General features: G+C 37.2%; 1 protein-coding gene across 1 annotated transcript in view; it reads right to left on the bottom strand.

Annotated features, from left to right (window-relative positions):
- Positions 1–390: 390 nt before the first annotated feature.
- LOC107187637 (ESX-1 secretion-associated protein EspK-like) overlaps positions 391–24,676 on the bottom strand; it is a 24,983-nt gene continuing 697 nt past the window's right edge. Inside the window, exons 3-4 of the mRNA XM_015575779.1 lie at positions 24,541–24,606; positions 391–507 (exon numbers count right to left, since the gene is read on the bottom strand). Coding sequence (XP_015431265.1) covers positions 391–507; positions 24,541–24,606 — 183 coding nt within the window. The remainder of the gene's footprint in view (positions 508–24,540; positions 24,607–24,676) is intronic.

The following is a 24,676-nucleotide window of genomic DNA, read 5'->3' as shown; positions in this document are numbered from 1 at the left end:
TCATGGGGACGAACCACCCTCAGCGGCGGGGCCACACTGGGAAAAAAATTAATATTCGATGACCGGTTGAAAACGTTCTTCGTTTAACGTCGTTCGAAAAAATTCATTTATATTTAGAACGTGATGGGACCTTTAATTTTAGATGATTAACCTTTTGGGTACATTTGACGTGTGAGACTCGTCATCTGCTTACTTGGGCGAAGTTACGGTGGACGAGTCTGACTCGTCATCTGAATTTAAGAAGCAGGCGTTGTTCTTGTTATATATAAATATTTCTATTTTGTTTCATTTATATATTTATTTATATTTTGTAACTAAAATGCTGTTTCAAAAATATATTTATATCACCAATATAAGTATATTCCAAATAGAATTTATTACTTTTACATATTAATCCATATAGCGACAAATTAAATCCGTCCCATGGGCATAAAAATCTTCAAATAATTCAGTACTCAAAGGATTAACACGTTCCGTGCTACATGTACCACCGGTGGTACACGCAGCCTGAATGGGAAATTTAACGTGTACCATCAGTGGTACATATGCCACGGAACGTCTTAATGTTCAACTGTAGTTTAAAAGAAGACCAACAGCCTCTATTAACAAAAGACACACATTTTCGGTAATTTATGACTTGAAGAACGACATAAAGATTGTCTGGCTACGTACGGCCTTTTTCACTGTGGCACGGAACGTGTTAAACTGTTCTGTGACTGAGTATACTGTGGAAGTTTATGCAAATTCACAGTTTCAAATGCGAATATATAGGAATTAAAATGAGACTGAATTTTGGATTGTGTAATAGAGATTTTACTACGTTCGTGGTAACAAATGAATAATATTAAACTATATTAATGTCTTCATTTTATTGTATTTACCATATTAAGGGATGCTTTAAATGTTTAAACATTCGCAATCTTGTTATTACTAACCATTTCCAAAAATTATGATTGAAAGAATACACGTGATATTTTTGAAAAATATTATTTTGATTGAGGCAGAATTATGATGGTCACGTTTAAAAATAATGAGAAATTAAGGCAGTAGTTACTAAGAAATCTGCATGGCAAAGTGCCGTTTTCTGTGAAACGTGAATTCGAGGTGCTAATATTTACTGTAGTTTAGTAATCTAGAGTTACGAGAGCAAACCAATTTCTGTAAATTAATCTGTACAGATGTATATTTATATATACATATATGTTATCTACTAGTATGCTGTCTGCGAAGCACTATAGGTAATGAATTGTTACAGGCAATCCTCGTGTAACAAGGTTAGATTTTCGAGAATTGCATTTTTATGGGAATTCGTGTTACACGAAACTAAAAACTGGTATGAAAACACGCACAAAAAATAAGCTTAGCTTCAGAAAGCTAATAAAACTACACTGCAGTGCACAATTTTTTAACCGTGTTATTCGAACGTTTCTCGAACTCTCTGTTATAACAAAATCATGTTATAAATAGACTGCGGATTTTATGCATTTATAGGCTTGCAGGGCTCTGAAATAAAAAATAAAAAACAAACCTTTCATCAAACGTAACGAGTTTAATATTTTATTTTGAGTCTAATAAAATACTTAACCGTGGCAAGAAATTCCATTTGCTCTTGTCTTTATGAATTACTTTAGAAAATGTGATTTCGCATAAAAATCCGCAGCCGAGTTATAAGAATCCAGTGTTACAGGGGGACTTCCTGTACTAATAATTACGTTAAAATATAAAAAAAAAGCGTAATCTACGTGAAACAATCAAATTTTACCCTCAAAACAGGTGTTCCAACGAATGGAAATATGTACACGTACATTTTTCGTGTCCTCTGCGATGTCAACCGTTTGTAATAAATAAATAAATATTTCTAGGCTGCTTAATAGTTCTTATTAGACTCAAAATAAAATATAAAACTCGTTACGTTTGCTCTTCTCTTTATGAATTACTTCTTGTACTAATAATGACGTTAAAACGTAAAAAAAAAGTATAATCTACGTGAAACAAGTAAATTTCCATCAAAACAGGTGTACCAGCGAACGGTGGTTTGACAACGCAGGTGTCCCCTGCGATGTCAACCGTTTCTAATGAATAAATAAATATTTCTAGGCCGCCTAATAGTTCTTATTAGACTCAAAATAAAATATAAAACTCGTTACGTATGCTCTTCTCTTTACGAATTACTTTAGAAAATGTTAATTAGCATAAAAATCCGCAGCCAAATTATAAATATCCAGTGTTATAGGGGTACTTCTTGTACTAATAAATACGTTAATACGCAAAAAAAAAAAAAGGATAATCTACGTGAAACGATTAAATGTCCCTCAAAACAGGTGTTCCAATACCAAGTAACGAAAATATGTACACATACATTTTCCTCTGCGATGTAAACCGTTTGTAATGAATAAATAAATTATTTCTAGGATGGACGAGGTGCTTGAGAGTCGACGAGCTCCGCGGAAGCGCGGAGCCTCGTTCTTGAAGGTGCTTCAACTTCCGCCGAAGCACGAGTGGATAAAGGTGTATTGTTGCGCACGGCTCGGTGGGTCGTGGCAAGTTTTTTTTTTCTCTTATCTCTCTCTCTCTCTCTCTCAATCTTTCTCTTTCACTCTCGGGACAAATAGGCCCCGGGAGTCACTGTTACGAAAGTTTTTTAACGATCGTCGTGACCGGCCCGCGACACAGAGCTTTTCTTCGCGAAATGGGGGTGGTTGGATGGAATCATCGTTGGGTTTAACAGCTCGAAACTTCGCGAACCGACCAGGGTGAAATTGTTCAAGGGGGCGAGCCAGCGCGCGGAAATCTCTGTTTGCACTTGTTTCTCGGCTGGAAACTAACTTTCCTCCCCCCCTCCCCCAGCACCCCTCCATCGGGTTCGCGGGATTGAATCGTTGGGGAAAAGGGATTGTCCCGTGTCGAGCATTCTCTAATTAAAGTTACGGGTGGGATGATTCAGCGGAATGAACGTAATTTGAATTACGGACCGAAACGGCGAGCGTGAACTCGGCTTTTCTGCTTGATGCTCGGCTTTAGAGGTTTCGTTGTAGATCGTTTAGACGTTAGTCGATTGTGACTGTGTATTTCATATGTTTTTTCATTGTCGAGTTTGGAAACGTAAAACGTTGCGAATAATAGTTTCGGCTGCAGCAAGGAATCTAAGGTGAAGAAAATTGAAACAGAAGAAGCAGAAATTTTAAGGGTTATTAGAATAATTCCATGGTATGTTACTAAGAATGATAATAGAAGATTCTTAAGTATTAATAAAAGTCGAATTGATAATCACTAGACTGCGAATGTTTCTGCAAAGTTACAATTTTGAACACTAGCATATGAAAAACAAAAGTGCACAGGATTTTGTTTCTTATAGTAGGGATTTTAATGTGTTAATAATTATACATACATAATATTAAATTTTAGTAGACTTTTTATTTTCCTACGTTTTGTAACTCGGGGATGCTATAAATGCATAAACGTCCACAGTCTAATAATCATATCAATAGAACAGTAACTAACTGGTATACACCCATCAACCGTGGACTTGAAACATTCGATAGACCTTGTTAGAAAACAATCATATAAGTTCAGTAATGTAATATTACGAACAATTTACAAAGTCAAGCTTCAATCTGTAATCCACTCGTAAACTTTTATATATGATAAAAGTGGTATTTAATAAAGATGTGTGAATGAATAGTTTGAGAAACTATGAAAATAGAAGGAATGAGTGAAAATGTACGAGAATAATTAGAATTTATAAGTCGTGTCGAATGTTAATGTAGGCAAAATGTAACTATGAATGGAGATAAAATAAAACAAATAAAATGGGAAATGTTTCAGAACAGAGTTCTATTAATTAACATATTCTATTTCTATTATTAAATATTCTCAACTATATTATGTTCTATACAGAAATCTAAGGAAATTGTCACAAACAAAACTTGGACGATTTACTACGCCATTATCTAAAACTCTGAAGTACGTCTTGGTGCTCTGCCAACGAAACCCCATTTCAATGTCTTCCAAGGATACCAGTCAACCAAGTTCCAACAATAAAAATACATAATCAATGGTTCTTCGAAATGATAACTTGACTAATATTACTTAACACTTCTTCGATCTTTTTTACTCAGATGGGATTGTCTATTAGACCCCAAACAGGTTCTCTTCCAAAGACACAAAATTTAAATTTTCCTCTAACTAGCTTCATCTAAATTTTGATCTAACAAAAGGAGGACCCTAACAGTCTGACTTCGATTTTAACGAGTTTCCGTAAGATGAAAGCTTACAGTTTCCTAATGAAACATATAAATTATTAGGTGTAGACACTCGACAATTTTAAAGATATAAACAATTAAAGATTAAAGTTGCAAACCTACAAGATACACTCTGAATATAAATAAAAGTCATCGAAGCTGCGTTGACAAAGTAAAACTATACTTCAATAAGTTTGACTTATATTCATAGTACATTTCAAAGGTACGTAACCTCAATTGTTCATATCTTCAAAATTATCGACTGTCTACACTTAATAATTCACATGTATTATTAGTAGACAGCGGATGTTTATGCAAATATACATTCTTGGGGGTAAAACAGGAACTGGAGTCAAACCAAGATCTGTTTTCCATATTTACAATTCTACCAGATGCTAAAGAAAATAAAAATTTCCTTAAAATTTATCAAACTCTTAAGTGCAGTGAATTCTAGAAAATCATGTGTGGTATAAATGCATAAAATCCGTAGTCTAATCATTAGTTACCAATACAGGGTGAACCACGAATCGTGATCAGTAGATATTACTAGATGTGTTCCAATATACAGAACGAAATGTTTACATACAGTAGGCAAGAGTTCAACTACTCTTTGTAATATTACAGTTCGAATATTTCTTTAATCTTTTCTCGACCCAGATGAAAAAAAAAGTAACACATGTTATGTTATGATACTTACCGAATTCGTCTTGAAATCCTCTAACAGATAGGCGTAAAAAAATTATAGGTATATTTGCAAAAACTTGAAGGTGACCTTGAAAAATCATGAAAAAAAAGAGTTGACCAAAAATTTGCTATAATCACGTAAAAGCTCTCTGGAAACCATGCTATACCTGATAAAAACATTTACGATCGGACTGCTACTAACAGAGTAATCTCTACTGATCACAATTTGTGGTTCACCCTGTATACTAGCATCTTACAAAACCCACTTAAACATGCCGTAAAAAAACTGGGGTCCTTCCCCTGTAAAATACAACGCTATCAACAATCTAGGAGTGCTAAAATCCCACTAATAGCGTGCAACAAGCCCAGAGTAATTATCTGTAGTTCCAAGTATACTTAATTATTTTCCATTCAATTAAACACATTTATATCCACGTTACACTTCACCTCTTGACCCACGAAACCCATTCGAACTCCACAACAATAAGAACACAGAGTCGGCGTAACAAAGGGAAGGGGCTAGAAATTAATTAAGAGGAGTATCTCCACTCGTGACCCCAAATTGCTTGCTTCCATCCCAGAATGAACACACAATGATAACAGTAACTCCCCAGGGGCAAAAGTGATTCGATGCACTTCGAGCCAGACGGGTCCGTGTGACGACTCGCGAGGCTCGTCTGTCTCGCGTGGTCTCGACAGTCGACGGAAACCTGGATTTACGCGAGAGAGAGCCACCTGGAAAGTGGTCAAAGAGTAGCTAGCCGGCCTTTCGCCACCATTTCGTCTTCGCCAGCGAGCCAAGGGGCGACAAGGTTCTCGTGTCGCCTCGCCTCTCTTCTCTCCAACGGTTTTTTTCCTTCTCCCACCAACTCTTTGCACCCTCTCGTAGACTCTCGGTGCGTGGCCTGGGTCGTTGATCTTCCCCGTCGAGGAGGAGGAAGCGTGCACACGCGGCCTTCCGCGCGTCCTTGACAGTGTCGTGTCGCTTTCAGCCCAAGTGTCATCGAAGTCTCCTGGGAACTTTTCATTTCTGGGCTTCAGGCAGCTCAGCAGGGAACTTCGACCAATTAGATGATAATGTTTATCCTTGGGTAACTAACAAGGGGAGACACGGAAGTCTCCCCCTTCGATTTTTATGAAACTTTGTGCGTTTATTAAGCAGTCAAAAATAAGGGATACGTATTTTTTTTTGTCGGCTGAGACGCGACTTTAAAGGGTACAACTATTACTCGAAGTTTCGACCCGAAAGCAGAGTTGGGCAGAATTTTATTCGAATAAAATACCGTGAAATTTAAACAGTTAATGAAATTAAATAATTGCTCGAGAAATATCGGTCCATTCATAAAGAAGTATTATTTCATTATAAAACTTGAAATTTCCACGTTTAAACAATTAAAAATGACGAAATATATTTTTTATCTTTTATTCGTTATTCGAAACTTTTTATCTAGATAATTAGTTTGCCCATCTCTGCCCGGAAGTACTATCATGAAAACCAGAGGAGATACATGAGCACTTCTAATGAACGAGGTTTGCGGTTTTTTATGTAGAATAATATGGTGCTAACAAATTGTCCAAAATATAATTTGTTTATAACAAAAAAAAATTTCGGACCGAAAGTTCGAGCTCAGTTTCTCAGCTGATAAAAAAAATACGTATCCCTTATTTTTGACTGCTTAACAGACATACGAAGTTCCATCAAAATCGGAGGGGGATAGTTCCCTTGTAAGATCTTGTCTAGGAAGCTGTAGAAGAGCTTTAACTCTTTGTGTAATATTCCTGGTGTCTTGGTTCTAGCGACCTGGGAATCTTCACAGGAAATTCTAGAACACCTTCAGTAACCTGGATCCTTTAAATTGAGATATATCTTGTCGAATGTGAATTTTTATTGGGTCTTCTGGAACACTTGGATCAGTTTCAAGCGTTACAATACTTTCGACAACTCGAGAATTTTTACTGGATCTTCGGGAAATGCTTGGAAGAACTTGAAACTCCTCCGACCGTGTGATATTCTCGTGGATCGTTCTCCAACGAATATGAAACCTGTCGCTTCGACTTCTAGGAAAATTGGACAAGCATCAATCCGTGGAATTATTTTATTCTTCATTTGGTGATTTCAACCAAGTGAGAATTTTTATTTCTTATTATGAATAAATCGATCGAAATACTGAACGTTGTATCTGATCATTCAATCAATATAGTAGAATATCAAAGTAATTGGAAATCTTTAGTCCATCCATAACTAGGTGTTTCTAGACCAGAACGAAGACGGAGGCGACGATTTCCACGCGTCAGCTGGTTCACGAGCAATTAAATCACCACCCATGTCCGCACCCAATCAGCACGATCCGTCGTTCGATGAATTATTTCGAGTCCCAGGCAAACTCCTGCTGGCTCTCCACAGAGGGGCGGGGGATCGTTTTCACGGCCTCGAATCGTATCGCGCGTAAGTACACGTCGCTCGATGTAGGCCAGAAACGACTAGTGCCGTCTAAACTGGGCCACGGTGCGTCGGCCTCGGATCTAGAAATACCATTGCCACCGCTTCGAAACGACGGAGAAGCATTCGTTCCCGATGAACAACCGTTTGGGAGTCACGGGACTACGGAATTCGCGGAACGGGGAACCGAAAATGTCGACTGGGGTCTGCAAACCTTACGAGTTCTCGAGAAACGATCGTCGTGATTGGATGAAGTCGAGCTTTATTATTCGCCGAAATTTTGAAAGATCTTGGATAAAGTGACAGAGAAATTGGAATTTTACACTTGGAGTTTAACCCTCATCTGTCCATTATTTTTGCAACTTAACAGTTTAATGTTTAAACCCTTAAATATTAATTTTGAAATAAATTTTTAAGGGTCACAGCGTGAAAGGGTTAAGTTGGGGAATGAGGGTTGAATTCCAAGGTTTAAATCATTTTGAAATAATGACACTGATATGTACATGTTGTATCTTGTTATTTTGAAATCGAAAATATCGATATTAAACAGACCCAGTTTGTTTCATTTTTAAAAATCAATTCCTTGCGTTAATTCGACACATTTTTCACCTAAGAGATGATGTTCTGTCATGTGTAGATAAATTTAGCTGAGGTTCCGTGACTTTTATTAAAGAATTGGCAGATTTAACTATTTATCTTTTCATTATATAAATTTTTTTATCGCTGTGTCAATTTAATACCGAGGGACCAATTAGCTCAGGCAAATGAGGGAAGAATAAGAGTTAACTTCAGCAAATGATTGCAATTATGTATAATTTAAAAAGCAAATCACGGCTTCCTTTAACTCATAAAGTGATTTCAAAATCTTAGCTGGTAGTGTAAATACACCTTTATTTCCGATAAAACGGAAACTTTGTTCTTAATATTTTTCTGATATCGGTTCCATGAACAGATTCAGTAGAATTAAATTATACAATTAATTTCGTCTCTTCGTTTATCTATATTTTATTTCATTTTATTTTATCTTTCATCAATGCGTCTACTTTTGATTAAAGCTTCCAATAGTCGTAGGGTTATGAACTCGCCGTCTGTGTACGCTAGGGATCGACCAGGACTCACGGAGGACGCGATAAATCTCTGCACGTGCAGAAAACACTTCGATCGTCCAGACGGACGGTTCGAAAAAAATATCGTGGGAGTTTTATTTATAGCCGTTCATACTTTATTTAACCCGACCTCCTACAGCAAGGAAAACGTCCGAGGTGATAAAAAAGATCGTGGAAGCACGTTATTTCGAACGTGCTTTCTACTCCGCGTCATTGTGACGATCGTATTTCGAAACAAAACAATCGTACGAAAAACCAGCGTCGAAATAAACTCAATTTTCGAATTTCGAAATAAACGGAATATTATAACTAGTGTATGAATTTAAAGCATTTCGTAGCCAATTATGTCCAAACTTTACTAAAGAATGAGCTTCGTTTCCTTTTACTATCATTTGGTGACGGAGATGGACCAATTTCGACCCTTGCGTGACTGTCGCAGAGACAATTTTATTTAATTTCAACTTTTATAAATTAGACAATGAAACAGTGAATATGCATCACCATCTATAATTTATTGACGACAAAAGAATGATAAATGTACAAGATTTGGTATATGAAAAATACAAACGAATATTCGTCAATTTCTACATACCATAATTGTGTCATTACTTTTCAATTATCTATGTATATCCATTATCAGAAATGTCCACACACATGTACAAAACATGTGTACAGACACGTGACGGATGTCGCATGGTTCACAGCCCTCATTATAAAACCAGTTCTTCCACACAATTCTATTCACTCCACTAACAATACACGGTGTTTCCGAAATCATGATACCGTCAGAAAGAAAGTACTGCCTTGTGTAAAAATAAGTTGAATAAGACATGATAATCGAATTGGAAAATCTGCTAGATAACCAGCGCGTCTGTTCATTACAGTCTCTTTCTACTTAACCCCTTGCCTTACAATATCGAGTCAGATACGTCATAACGATTTCAAACTGAATTTAAAAATCCGCAGCCGAGTTATAAGAATCCAGTGTTATAGGGGTAGTTCTTGTACTAATAATTACGTTAAAACGTAAAAAAAAAGTATAATCTACATAAACGATTAAATTTTCCTCAAAACAGGTGTTCCAATACCAACGAACGGAAATATGTACACGTACATTTTCCTCTGCGATGTCAACTGTTTGTAATGAATAAATAAATTATTTCTAGGATGGATGAGGTGAAGGATATTATTCGTTTTCTTTGCGTTGTCGTAAAACACTGTTTCGCTGGTATTAACATTTAAAATTTAAAATAAATGTAACACTTGTCATAACAATTCCTTTCGTACCTGGGAAAATATTAACGAGAAAGTGAAATCTTGAGAGTGAAGTCGTAAAAGAATTCGTATGGCAAGGGGTTAATGCCAGCACGAATATACTCGTGTTTTAAATGAATCTTCAAACTCGATTTTGTCGAAAACAAAGCTCCACATAAAAAAGTTCTATTCGATATTTTCAACTTACTTTTATCTGAAGAATCACCTCCTTTTCACTTATACCATAATTTCGAAAACTCCTTATATATTAGCAAAGACGAGCGACGGTGTACCAGTACCGAGTACAATGTGTAAATTAGGGTAACTTTGACTCAGTGAGGGTAGCTTCGTCCCACGTCAGAAAACGATCATTTCCGATTCCGTAGCTCTGCATGTTGTCAAATTAAGTGCATTTCCACGTGAAAAGATATTTCACGTAACGTGAAGATATATCTCACGTAAAAATAACGTAAAAACATATTTCACGTACAAAATACCTACAAAACATCTGCCAAATCGAACCTGATAATTCTCTGACTTTGGGACAAAACCACCCCTGTCTAACTCCAAGTCACCCCAACTTACGGTGCACGGAAAAAAAGGAAAACCAGTAAAAATCAATAATACAGTGCGGAATAGAAGCAATACCACCTCGATTCCGTCTTCACCGTCCGCCTAACTCACCCCCGGAACGCGTATACGTAAGCGTCTTTCCCGCCAAGCGAGTCCCACTAAAGCGAGCAACTCCGACAACGCGACTACGGGGCCGTTAACAGCCTACGGCTCCGACGAGTCGACCCTGAACGGGTCTTCGAGGTTTATTTGCGTCGGTAATCGACGATAACGCAGGCTCGCGAGCGGACTCGGTGTTCAGGGGCGTGGAGGGGGGATGCAAGAGCCGTGGCGGAAGGTCGGCCGGAACGGAAGAGAAAACGGAGGGCGCGAGGCAACAAACGGAAAACGGGGCGGAGGAACGGCTGACGGAGAGAGTCGAGTCCTGACTGGGGAAGATTGAAATTTCGTATTGATTAGCGTTTGGTTATGGGGGCGGATTTCACGTGGCCGACCCGCCCCCCAATGCACCCCCTTGCAACGCACACGAGGTCGACAGCCGGACGTTCGTGTCCTGTTCCAGCGGGACCACTGGAGTCTTTGAAATATTTGCGATTCCATGGCCCACGGGCGACGGCCAACCGATCGGATTACCACGAGCGATTCCCAGGTTTGTTTGATTTTTACCGTTGAATAGTGGTACAGAACGCTGATTTAAGAGTTCAGATGCTTAATTTCGGTGTAATAATGGGAATTTCGGAAGCAAACTTGGTTAGCATATATTTAATTTTTATTAAAAAGATACAGAATTAATAAGTATTGTTTGTTAATAATGAGTTTTTTATACACAAAGTTACAATTTCTTTTTTTTTTACGGAGTTATCGTTGTCAATCACAAGTTCTCTTAAAACAAATTATTATTAAGAAATGTCACTTATTAATTTTATATATTTTGTTTAATAAATATGAACATTGAATACATGCTTACCAACTTTGGTTTTGCAATTCCTATGTTCACACCCAAATTAAGCTTCTGAAGTCATAAATAGGCGTTCTGTATCACTGCGTCGGGACGAGTGGAATTCAGGTCGATTATTCTGGCGATTTGGGAACTTCAGGTACATGGACATCGTATGTTACGTGGCGAAGAATTGTTCTCTTTTTTTTTATGAAATAGAGTGAATGCATCGGTAAATGAACACGTACCACTGAATGAATATTATATATAAAAACGAGTAAATTAAGTTGACACCAACAAATTATTAAATATTGATCTTTTTTTCAGTTCCATTTTTTTGTATTCGAATAATTTTCTCGCCACGCAGTAGTTAAAAATGTTCATCTATTTAAAATTGTTCATTCACTGGTGAAATCTGTATTTTTTCCTTTTAGTTTAATTTCCACATTTTTCTAATTTTCTACGTTAAAATCTGTCCGTTATAAAAAGGGGTAGATATATAAAAAATATTACTATCCTTTAAAATTTGATTTTAATAATTACGAAATCTCTTAAATAGTGAATTCATTTCATACAACTTGTCCAGGGTGCTTCAAGAAAATGTTACCATTTATATGGAAGTACCGTTTTTCAGAAAACCAGAAGGATGTACGTACATGTACAAACTCTAGATAAGTGAGAACATTTATTTTAATCACTCTCTATTAAACGCCATAGGATAGCACTAATGGTAATTGTAGTAAATTGTTTACTGCGTAACACGAACGAAGAAGTACTTAAAGTTTTTAAAGTGAAACGTTAAGTGTGAACGTGGATATTGATGAAATATTCGAAATATTCGGTATATTTCTTTTCATAGATGCAGACTTATATTTAAAGAATGGAATTTCTTTTTAAAATTAAGGGATGGATATTTGTCAAGTTGAATAATATGAAAACTGTAGGCCGTCTGTGACAGTCATGGCAAAGAGTATGGAACTATTGAATTATAGATCGTTTTATGTTATATTTTGACAGTAGATGCTAATTCTTGCTTTTTGTATCACCATATTCCGTTGTATATGGATCTCGAGGAAATTCTGTTTGCTGTTTCACAATATGTCTGTTCGTATTTCACCGCTAAGCGCCTAAGGGAATCTCTATAAGAGTTGAAATGTCAGAAGAAAACTCATAGGTACTTCTCGATGTCTTTTACAAGATTAATGTTTCATAATGTATATGTATATACAATAATACACGCTCTTCTTTCAATGCTTCGAGCTTAAGAGAATCTGTATAAGGGTTGAAATGCAGAAAGAGACCTCGAGGACAATACTAGAATATTATCTCGTGATATAATACGTATTATGCGTATTCTATTTATAGAAATATTTTTTAAAAATAATTGTTAATTATGTTTCAACCATAGTTTACTAAATTATTATATTCTTTTCATTACCAGAATGTCGATTCCTCGAAACGTAACAAAATTAGAACGCAACGCAATACCGTATAAAGCTTGTAAAAATCAATATGCATTAATACCCCTGGCGATATACATATTTATTTCGCTGAATATTGAACTGCACCGAACGTATGCAAATTGAATCTTTCATGTCTGAATGAATTTCATATTCTCGTATACTGAAAATACGATACATTACAAAATACACAGATCAGCCAGAAACTGTATTATTTAAATACACAACAGAAAATGTAAATTTCATTTATGTATTAAAATTAATGTTATTAATTGAATTCAACATAATTACCAAATTAATTACTTTTCGATGTTCCAGAACACACTTCCGTGTCGATTAAATTCTTCGCAAATACAAATCAGACCAGCATGTTTACCCCCGGATGTAAAAAATTAATCGCAAAAAAACCTTCCAGTTCCTGAATATACATAGTCTATTTCGTTTCTCAAAGAGCACGCTGCAATTTTCCCCCAACAGTTTTTCCTTTAAAGTAGTCCAACCCGCTCGAGAGTTACAAATAACACGCCTCGATTAATTTAATACCATCGACCGTTCGTCGGCCTCGGTCTGCAACCAGCAGTCTAACAGGTAGGAGAGACGCGATAATGCATTCCCTGTAATTTCACAATTTTCATGTAGACAGATAACGATACTGTCATCGCCGTTTACGATTGCCCTCCGGCTGAGGCTTTCAGCTCTTTCCTCTCCCCCATCTGCAATTCAACTTTACGTGGCTCCATTTCAATTCTGTAACTGTTGGAATACCGACAGTGCTTTTTTTTTTACCGTATCACTGATTTCTTATGATTCGATCAATCGTTATGTTTATCCATAACTGTTTTATCTCGTGTACTAAAACTATTATCAAGGTTCAGATCAGGTTTAATATTTTACTTTTTATCGGAATTTCGTTAGCTTTCTGGCGAAGTACTTAAATAAAATGAGTAATTTGTAAAATCGTAGTTGTACCGATAAGTAATCCATTATCTTTTTTAAGTTATAACAAAATTCATAAAATTTGAGTTTTTTTACTGTATCACTGATTCCTTATGATTCGATCAATCGTTATGTTTATCCATAACCATTTTATCTCGTGTACTAAAACTATTATCAAGGTTCAGATCAGGTTTAATATTTTACTTTTTATCGGAATTTCGTTAGCTTTCTGGCGAAGTACTTAAATAAAATGAGTAATGTGTAAAATCTTAGCTGTACCGATAACTAATCCATTATTTTTTTACGTTTCCACATAAAATTCATAAAATTCGAGTTTTTTTACTGTATCACTGATTTCTTATGATTCGATCAATCGTTATGTTTATCCATAACCGTTTTATCTCGTATACTGAAACTATTACCAAGGTTCAGATCAGGTTTAATATTTTGCTTTTTATCGGAATTTCGTCACTTTTGTGGCGAACTACTTAAATAAAATGAGTAAGTAATCCATTATTTTTTTAAATTTCCACATAAAATTCATAAAATTTGAGTTGTAAAACAATGACATAATTCTACTTCATACGAAAACCACACTCCTGTAGATTAACAAATATTTTGCTTTCTTTCGGTTGAGGTGCCAACAAATGTCACTTTCATGCTAAGAAAAAACGTAAAACAAGATATAATAAAATAATATTGCAACTTTTTTATATTATTCATAGATAATTCATTAACCCTTTGCCATACGACTTCCCTCTCATGAATTACTTTATCGTTAATATTTTCCCAGTTACAGAAAGAATTCTATTATTATGGCAAGTGTTACATTTATTCTGAACCTTAAACGTTAATACCAGCGAAACAGTATTTCATATCGACTCAAAGAAAGCGAATAATATATATGTTTACTAAATTCAGTGTGAAATTGTTATCAATTCTCTGGCTCGATCTTATAAGGCAACGGGTTAAATACTAACAAGATGCATTTAATTACGTACTGTATTTACTAACGAAAAAACTCCCTAAACATAACCTAACTTTTTCGGCCGTCGAAGGCCCCTTAATTCAAGGTGTTAAAACGATAAAAATTCATACGAGACGGAACACCTGTCGGATCAACGTCGAGACGGTGTCCGATTGGAAAGCATTCCGCCCCACCCGTTTCATCGATAACAATAAAAACCGGTCCGAGCGACACGGTATCAGGCGATTCCGTCACGGATCACGCCAAGGGTGTACGTGTGGGTGGAAAATGAGCTCGTTCGTCGGGTTCTCTTTGTTCCAGCCGAGTGCCGCGCGATTCGTCCGTAAAAACACGATCGAAGAGCCACCGTCACGTGGGAACCATCGTCGTCGACGAGCTGAAAACGAGTTTTGTCGCGGCCGACGAGAGGCGGATCAAGCCCGCTCAATCTATCCGTCGCGTCGTCGCACAATACCGCTCAATAGTTAACGTCTTTGACCCCCCTCAAACACCCCCACCTGGTCGTTTCCCCGAACTTTTAACCCCTGACCTTTGCCGGAAAGGGGAACGCTTCCGTTTAATCAGCCACGTGACACGTGACCGCGTTTCACACGCCCAGACGTCATTTTCGACCGCGTACACACAGCGGCGGAGAAGAAATTCTCGGTTCCTTTCAGCTTCCGGTGAAAGGGGTCATCGTGGATGAGGTTCAACCAGAAAGATCTAACTTTCTAGTGGAAATTTGTGTCAGGTTTGTTTATGTATTATACAGGGCGGACCACGAAACGTAATCGGATTTTATGCATTTATAGCTAATAGGGCTTTTGTGTAATACTGACGAGAACAAAATTTCGTCAGATGAAATGTATTTTGTATTTTATTCCGAACCCAGTAAGATATTTAGGAGAAGAAATAAATTCCTACCTTTGCTGTTTTCGTAAAAAATTACTTTAGAAAATGTAATTTTGCATGAAAATCCGCTGTCTAGTAATCAGCTTATAAATATTTCTAGTTTTTTTTTAGATTATTTTGAAGGTTTAGAAAATGTCTTGTGAAACTCACCCCTTTGAATTGATATATTCTTATGAGTGTATTCGGATGTAATGATTGTAGGGAGTATGATCGTTACGTGTGCGATGACATCGTGATAGAGTAGGATGATTATACTTAGTGTGTCTGGATAATCATATTGATATAGGTGAACGTCAACTTTTACTGAAATAACATTGTCGCGACGCCATGAAAAATTGCCCTCGTTCCAGTGAAACGACCCTTATGATCTATGTAGCTGATGATTATACTGCAAAAATAAATGCAAAAATAAAATTTTTGATAATGATATCTAACAATTAAAATTGAGCAGAATTTTGAATTCTGTGGTAGAGGCTTCACTACGTTAATAATAACACATAAATAAAAAATAAAAAAAAAGAAATGTATAAACATTCGCAGTTTAATGATGATTGTTCACTTGAAGGAGGTTTTTAAAAAGAGTTTGTTTAAACAAATTGACAGGAGAATCTCCTACAGATAATGCTGGGAGCAGACGTTTCTTGTGTGTGTTATATGAATCACTTTGTACAAAGTTATAATTAATAAATGGTTCGTGTTATAATTTCGAATTAAATAAATAAAATAAATAAAATCCTTTTCAGTTATTAGTGAAGACAGCATTTACGTATAAGATAAGATAAAGTTAGGGCTATCTTCCTATGGTGTTAACTAAATTTATTAAAAATTGCCTTACACCATTAATACCTTCAACAACTCATACACGATTGATTTAATTAATATCAAGTTTCATTAGTGAATTACAGTTTTCCTATTGAATGTTTCATTCTCTTAGATCTTTCTATATAGAAGGTATTTTATTTGAGATATCATACACAAAGTGTTCAAGGGAGCAACTTCAAACATAAATACAGAATAGTTTTGATCTTCCTCGACCAACATGAAAACATACAACGTCTGTAATTTTAATCTACAAATTCTTTGCGTACCTTCTTTCCCTTTACAATACGTATCGATATTAATATCCTTTCACATAGCTTCTGTCACAGACCAGACAAATGAAACCTGCCCTACATATCGATTCGCCTACAATTCCACTCTATCCATTCGAAATCATTTCCATGCAAACAATCCTATCATCAGTAGACTCCAGCTGTCTATGTAAAATCACAATTTCAGGCATTCATATTTAAACATAAAAATTAGATAGAAATTTATTTCCTGCACTAGATATCTTTTTATATTCATAATAATATACAAATATAATCATTGATTTTTTTATTTTACTAAATTTTGCATATTAAAATTAGTCTAATCATCAGGTACAATTTATTGTTCATACTATTTAATTCCACATACCTTCTGTACGAAGCAACAAACGAGAAAGCTCGTAACTGGTCGTTTAATTGCAAGTATTACGATCAGAGAACAACGGGGCTGGAAGAATAGAAAACGTCGATGGAACGTTCTATGCTGCAGCAATGTCGCCCGAGAAACTTTGAGATTCCAGATAGATCTGGGCCACGCCTCGGTCTTTCCTTTTCGAAAAATTTTCTCCATTTTCAACCGCCATTCAAAACGCCCGTCTATTTCGCCGTTGGAAGCCGGTCCCGCGACCCCTTTCACCGTATTGTCGAGGATTTCCTCCTTTCCAAAGGAATAAAGCCTGGCGACGAACGTCGTCCAAATTGCGTTCGTTAGGAACGGCGACACGCGGTTTCGTGTTTTAATAGTTACCGTCCCACCCCAAGAGGGCGCTCGGTTAAAGTAATTAATTTCACCGACGGAAACGATACGCGAATTTTCGTATCGTTTCTCTCTCTCTCCGTGTTTCGCGAAAGCTCCAAGTTTCCCCATTTCCACGATTTGTTAACGCCAGACGACGCGTTTGGAATTACGGTTCTCAGACGAGAAATTCCACGGGAAAGCAGTGAAAATTGAATTTAATACCGATTCGTTTCATTGTAGCGATTTTTCCGTGTTTTTAAGAGTTCTTGGAGCTGGCAAGAGCTTGCAAGGTTTTTTATCCTTCGACTGGTTCGAAGGTTCCTTGCCAAAAGCTCGTTTTATGAAACTTGTTCATATAGTATAAGAACGTTAATACGAGCTTATCTTTTTATGGGCTGTAAGAAACTTGCCTACGTTAAGCACATACGTTATATATGTATATATACATTTCGAATGAATATAAAATTTTATACCGAGTCACAAGCTTGGCATTAAAAATTGATGTTTTCTTCAACGTTTAACTAGTAAGAATATTTAAGAGCCTTTTTCAGAATTTTTATAAGAGCCTTTCTTTTAAAGTGGTACAAGTTTTCTTTATTTCGGGATATTTAATGTTTTGCATTTCACCCTATTTGAAACTCTAAGTCGAATGTTAATTAACTTGTTGTGTGCTTTTAAGATTCCAGACATGTTTAATTTTATTATTTCACCATTTCCATGGATATTCTGTAAGTAAAACTATTTTTTCGTTAACTGAAAATCAACTTGTATCATTTTCAGAAATAATAAATAAATTCGAAACATGAATAATATCACATTCAAATGTATATTACAGTTGAAGTAGACTGTTCTGAAATGTAATTCTAGAATATGAATAATAATAATAATGAAAACAATAAAAGTGTATTATTGAATGAAAAAATGTACTCATTTCATATACCTTTCTGAGAATGTTATTATAAGAAGTTTAAGAAAATTACAATCTGAAAAAACATCAGAGTATGATGATAGCTAATATTAATAATTTATACTAAGTCAAAAATATACAATAAAATTTTTCTCTACGATGTTTCATTTCCAAGATAATCAATCTTAAAAGTTCATTTAACGCGTACATGTATTCAGTGACAATAAGTAGAAACAGAATGCAATGATCAGACGCGTTAACCTATTCAATCGCACGCGTATCCAGCAATTTTCCAAATTCCACTTCCTCGAAACCGAAGCGTTCTACAAAAAATATTGTTGTACATATTCAACTCACTTTCGCACATAGAATCACATAACATAAACTACCATTTCGGTATACGAAAGAATAAAGAAGAGAACACATTTCCATACATTCGAATCCATCATCTACCTTTCTCGATTCGTTATCTAAATAAGCCTGCACTCAACGGTATTGAAGAAAATCTTCCTTACATCAAGTACAACTTTCTCGAGCAACAGATAGGCGACTGCGAAGCTCACTCCAAGTCTCTGATTACGCTAACTATCTACCCGATTACGTCAGCAGAGGTAATTTTGATTCAATCTACCCAGAGATTCACCGTGGAACGCGATTGATACGCCATTTTCACGTCGCAGAGCTCAGGCCGACCTGTTTTCTAAAGAAGCCCCCGGAGGTGAAGTGAACCCCCCACTCCCACCCAGCCGGGGGCTCATCAAACTAGCCTAAGAATTATCTTTTAACCGTCTCATCACTGTCCGCCTAGCTGCCGGTTCCGCTCCACCTCTTGGCAGGAGAAGCAAGCGTATTTGGTCAGACGTCTAGACACTTCTATCCCAACGACGAAGGGGGCGTCTACGCGTCGGCCGTATCTCCCCGAAGACGACCCCGAAGGGAAAGTATTTTCTTATCTCTCCAGTCCTCCCATTGCGAGCCTCTGCATCCCGAGCAGCGAATCGACGTTCGAACTTCTGGCGATTCATCGACCTCTGGGGCTTCGAAAGTCAGCAAACGTCGATGTTGCTTTGGGGCATCGCACGTCAACAAACGTCGATGTCGCTTTGGGGCATCGAAAGTCAACGAACGTCAATGTTGCTTTGGGACTTTCATGAGACATGTACGTTATGAGCTTCTCGATTTTTGGAAATTTTATATCTGAAGGGAGACTTTTCGTTGACGTTCTAGTAAAAAGTGACCAGGTTTTTGTTTAAGGGGAAACACTACTGTGTAGACCGAGAAAATAAGATTTCGTTAAGAATATTTGTCAGGAATAATCTACAGTTTTCACGGAAAATGTTTATTACCTAGTTTTAGTGCAATGTCTGAAGGGATTTGAGAAATTAAATTAATTGAATGATATGCAGCAACAAAAATTAAATATGAGTTTGGTTGTGCTACGATTAAATCAATTTGGTGTACTGTAAATAGGGTAGACGCGGAAAAATGTTTTAATAAATACAATTTAGTCGTAACTGATCGTCGCAATAATTTAGAAGACTCGTCTGTACAAACAATTTCTATGCTTAGTTTTGATAAATTTTAAATTAATGTTATATTTTATTTTTATGTTCATTTGTCAATTCTGTATTTTTCTATATTGCTATTTCTTAACACATGTCACGTACTGCCACGATGTTATATGATTATTTTAATTGTTATGCTAGCTTATAAGTTGTATATACATAATAAACTGTACCGATAATTATTAAAATTGATCTTTATTTATAAATTGACGCCTAATAAAAACAAACAATAAACAAAAGCTAATTTAAATATTTCCACCACTACAAAGCTCCAAAATGAAAAATCAAAATGCTAAAATAGTCAAATGCTCTAGCAATAATCCATTAAAACATAATACTTATTCTTGAGTAAATACGAAGCCTATGCTGTTTCAGATAAATATTTTAAATTAGAACGTGCGTTACCTGTTCGTGAAAAAGAAATAGTGGTTCACTTATCGGTACACCTAACATTAAACAGCGATTATCCACTAAAGGCTACACTCTACACACACCGTCCCCGATTTCGTTGGGTATAAGTAATTACGAGATTATCAGCGCTGGCGATAAAAGGAACGCGACGTTCAAGCTCGCAATCCCGTTATCGTCTTACTCATCGCGGCCAGCAGCCTGAAAGAAAGAAAGAAAAACAAAAAAGAGAGACCCCCCTCCACCTGGTGCGTCTGCACGCGGCCACTGTGTCGTTATCACTATCAATAGCCCCGATACGCCCTCGCGAGCCTGGGACGTAGAAGGGTGGGAGGGGGGATGGCTGCACGGTAGGTTGGTGTGTGCACGCGCGTTGCAATAAACCACGCTTTATCGCCTTACGGTTGAAACTTCTCGAGCACGCTCACGTGGCTGTTGAACCACACACAGGTTCATTGGCTCCGAGAACCGTGGCTAGAAAATAGCGTGGACACGTGCCGCCACATATTCCGAGCCGCGACAATGTTGACCCCGGCCCCACTTTTTATAATACTTTACTTGCTATTAATCATTTTCTTTGCTTAAGTTGTCCCAACAACCCTGGTTTTCTGCTCGGTTATTTGATGTGGATTGTACACTATTGTCTGCGCTCTACTGTATTTGGTGTAACGTTTTTTTTTGTGCTGTTTAATGAAGTGGGTTAATACGATGATGATAGTTATATTAAGTCTGGATCGGTTAAGGTTGATTGGGAATGGTGGAGCAACTTGTATGTGGAATTTATTTTGATTTATTGATGAACGTGATTTTCTTAATACTAGAACTACCAATGATAAATGAATATCTGGTCGATAAATCTGAGAAACTTTTGGAAATTTACAAATTTATAAATTAACTGATTTCTTCACTTTCAAATCGTAATGTACGTTGCAAATGATCTGAAGTAATATATTGTTATAACATTGTAATCATCGTTATATGAGTGTACTGACAAGTCATTTTGACTTGTTTGGTGGTTCTAGGGTTAAGAGGACTATTCGGTGATCCATTTGGTACTATTGAGTATCGAGATGGAAATGTAATAGATTTATGTAATTTTAATGTTTATGCAAATTTTAACTTTGTTACGTTATTTTATCGGGAATTACACCGGAATCTACTGTTAGGTAGTATTGAGTATCAAAAGATAAACGAATGGCAGGAGATTTACGTAATTTTAATGTTTATGCAAGTTTTAACTTTGTTACGTTATTTTATCGGGAATTACACCGGAATCTACTATTAGGTAATATTGAGTACCAAACGATAAACGAATGGCAGGAGATTTACATAATTTCAATGTTTATGCAAGTTTCAACTTGGCTACGTTATTACATCGAGAATTACACAGGAATCTAGTTTTCCTGTTTGAGGGCTAAAGGAGTTTTTGCCATGCATTCTTTCGTAATCTGCAAAGTCTCATGCGTCGTATCAGGGCCAGGTATTATAAAAGCGGACCCTTATCTTTCCGAACCTCCGCCTGTATACGAGAAATTATTAAACAGCTTATATTTATGCAAATTCGCTTCTTTACGCGTGTGTACTAAATCTACTCTCTGGATGTATTCTCATTATCCCAATGCATGGTTCGACTATGTAATAAAGAAACTAAGAATATTCCGTTAAATTTTACTGAAGATCGTTGTATAGTAATTACCATATTTTATCTGGATTTTATAGTTACATAATAGCTGCACACCTTGTTTGTGGTAATTTGCGAAAAATCTTCAATTACTTGCACACTACGTACCACTTGCAATATATCACTGGTTGAATGAGTTGAGAGAACAAGATTCATTACCAATACCATACTTTCTAAGTGTTTTTAGTAATATTTACATCGCAGTCACGGGCATGGGCGTAACCAGGTTACGAATCGACGGCCACAGTGAAAAAGGCTGTACGTAGCCAGACACACTTTATTTTGTTTTTCAAGTAAAAAATCATTGAAATGTATGTTCAGTTACAGGAGTTACTAGGGTTACTTGAGTTATTTGAGTTACAGGAATTACTTGGGTTACTTGAATTACTTGAGTTATTTGAGTTACTTCGGTTATTTTGGTTACTTCGATTACTTCGATTACTTCGATTATTTTGATTACTTCGATTACTTCGATTACTTCGATTACTTGTCGTTTTGTTAACACTTTTACTGCCACGTCACCCAAATATGGGTGATACGTACATTGCAAAGAAGCTGGATTATTTAAATGTCGTTATAAAATTTTTGCGTAAAATTAAGATCGAAGTATCATTTAAAACAAGACCAACAGCCTCTATCAACTACACATATATATTTTCGACGATTTATGACTTAAAAAACGAGATAAAGTGTGTCTGGCTACGTACGGTCATTTTCACTGTGGCAGTCAATGTGTTAATAGAGTCTGTTGGTCATGTTTCATATTATGCTGCAATATTAAACATTACGCAAAAATTATGTAACTCTGGGAAGGGAGGGGTGGGGTGCAAAATCTAATTTTTCTCTTGTAGGGTGGGGCAAAAGCTACTTTTTTCCGACCAGGCACTTGCCCCCCCCTGCCTCCCCCTGGCTACGCCCATGGTCATGGATGACCACCACGCCGCCACTTACAAGTCGACTGGCGGTCAACACTGACCTTCAGGAAATTCAACGTGTTAACCGCAGTACCCAAAACCGTGCGTTAGCTGTCACGTTCCTGCCATTACCATGTCCTTTGTTGATCACTGGACCCAAATCTCTGCTTATAGTCGTACTGACTAAGGGTTAACTACCTCACTATTCTGTTGCAATCTAATATACTAATCCAGCCTAATCCATATCTCTACGTTAGCTGTCACTTTCCTGTCATTACACGATGTCCCTTGTTGATCACTGGACCCAAACCTCTGTTTATAGCCCTACTGACTGTGAGTTAACTGCCTCACTACTCTCTTCCCACTAATAAACTAATATACCTAACCCAGACATCTGTGTTAGCTGTTATTTTCCTTCTATTACGATGTCCCTTGTTGATCACTGGACCCAAACATCTGCTTATGGCCCTACTGACTGTAAATGTACTACCTCACTATTGCCTTCCTATCTACTATACTAAAATACTTAACCCAAACCTCTACGTTAGCAGTCACTTTTCTGACAGTAGTCCTTTGTTGATTACCAGACTCAAACCTCTGCTTATGGTCACACCAATTGTGAGTTAGCTACCTCACTATTCTCTTCTGATCTAATATACTAGTCCACCCTAATCCATATCTCTACGTTAGCTGTTACTTTCCTGTCATTACCATGTCTTTTGTGGATCACTGGACCCAAAATCTCTGCTTATAGCCCTACTGACTGTTAGCTACCTCACTATTCCCTTCTGATCTAATATACTAATCCACCCTAATCCATATCTCTACGTTAGCTGTCACTTTCCTGTCATTACCATGTCTTTTGTGGATCACTGGACCGAAAATCTCTACTTATAGCCCTACTGACTGTGAGTTAGCAACCTCGCTATTCCCTTCCAATTTAATAGTGGATTAGTAAATCCACCCTAATCCATAGTGTTAGCTGTCACTTTTCTGCCATTACGATGTCCTTTGTTGATCACCGGACCCAAACCTCTGCTTATATTCCTACTGACTACGAGTTAGTTACCCGAGTACTCTCTCCTCGTCCACTAACACTTTTCGTGGTATTCGTAGACCGTACAAACTAGACAGCGAAATGGTTAACCGAAGTCGGAGCGGAGCCAAGCATCCGCGCGTCTCTCGTCGACTAATCAACGAGGTAGACGAAGGGGCCAAGAATTTCTCACGAAGCAGGGCGAGGGTCATTTCCCCGGGCGGACACGACGGCGCACGTCTTGGATTATTCATCGGGATGCATCGCGTCGTCAGGGACCGCCTCGCCCCTTTCTGGTCGAAATCGAACGATGCACGCAGACCCCCCTGAGGGGGCACCGTGCCCCACGTGTGTTCAAACACGCGCGCGCACGATCCCCCTCCCGGTTCACTGACCCACGCGGCACCGATCGAAGCGGAAAATGACCGTGCCCGGTCAGACTACACGCGTAAGGTTTCAATTCGGATAAGAGGTCGCGAACCTCTCGCCGCGCGCCGCCGCCCCCCGAGCGACGCAACCACGCGGATTTATACGACACCGTGAATGAGTATCCGTTGCGGGGATGGTCGAGAGGGTGGGGAGAACGGACGTGGAAATGTACGACGAAGGCGGAGACACGGTCTTCTGGGTACTTGAAATTTTCGAGCTGGCTTGAAGAGTCGAGAAAAAAGTTTAGCTAACCGAGTGTATACTTGGTCCTTCGGGGGATTCAGGTTTAGAATGTTTGATGGTTGAGTTACTTGAGTTACCGGAGTTACCTGAGTTATTTGAGTTATTTGAGTTATTTGAGTTATTTGAGTTATTTGAGTTATTTGAGTTATTTGAGTT

This window comes from Dufourea novaeangliae, unplaced genomic scaffold, assembly GCF_001272555.1.
Source record: "Dufourea novaeangliae isolate 0120121106 unplaced genomic scaffold, ASM127255v1 scaffold101, whole genome shotgun sequence".
NCBI lineage: Eukaryota > Metazoa > Arthropoda > Insecta > Hymenoptera > Halictidae > Dufourea > Dufourea novaeangliae.
This window is presented reverse-complemented; position numbering and strand designations above follow the sequence as displayed.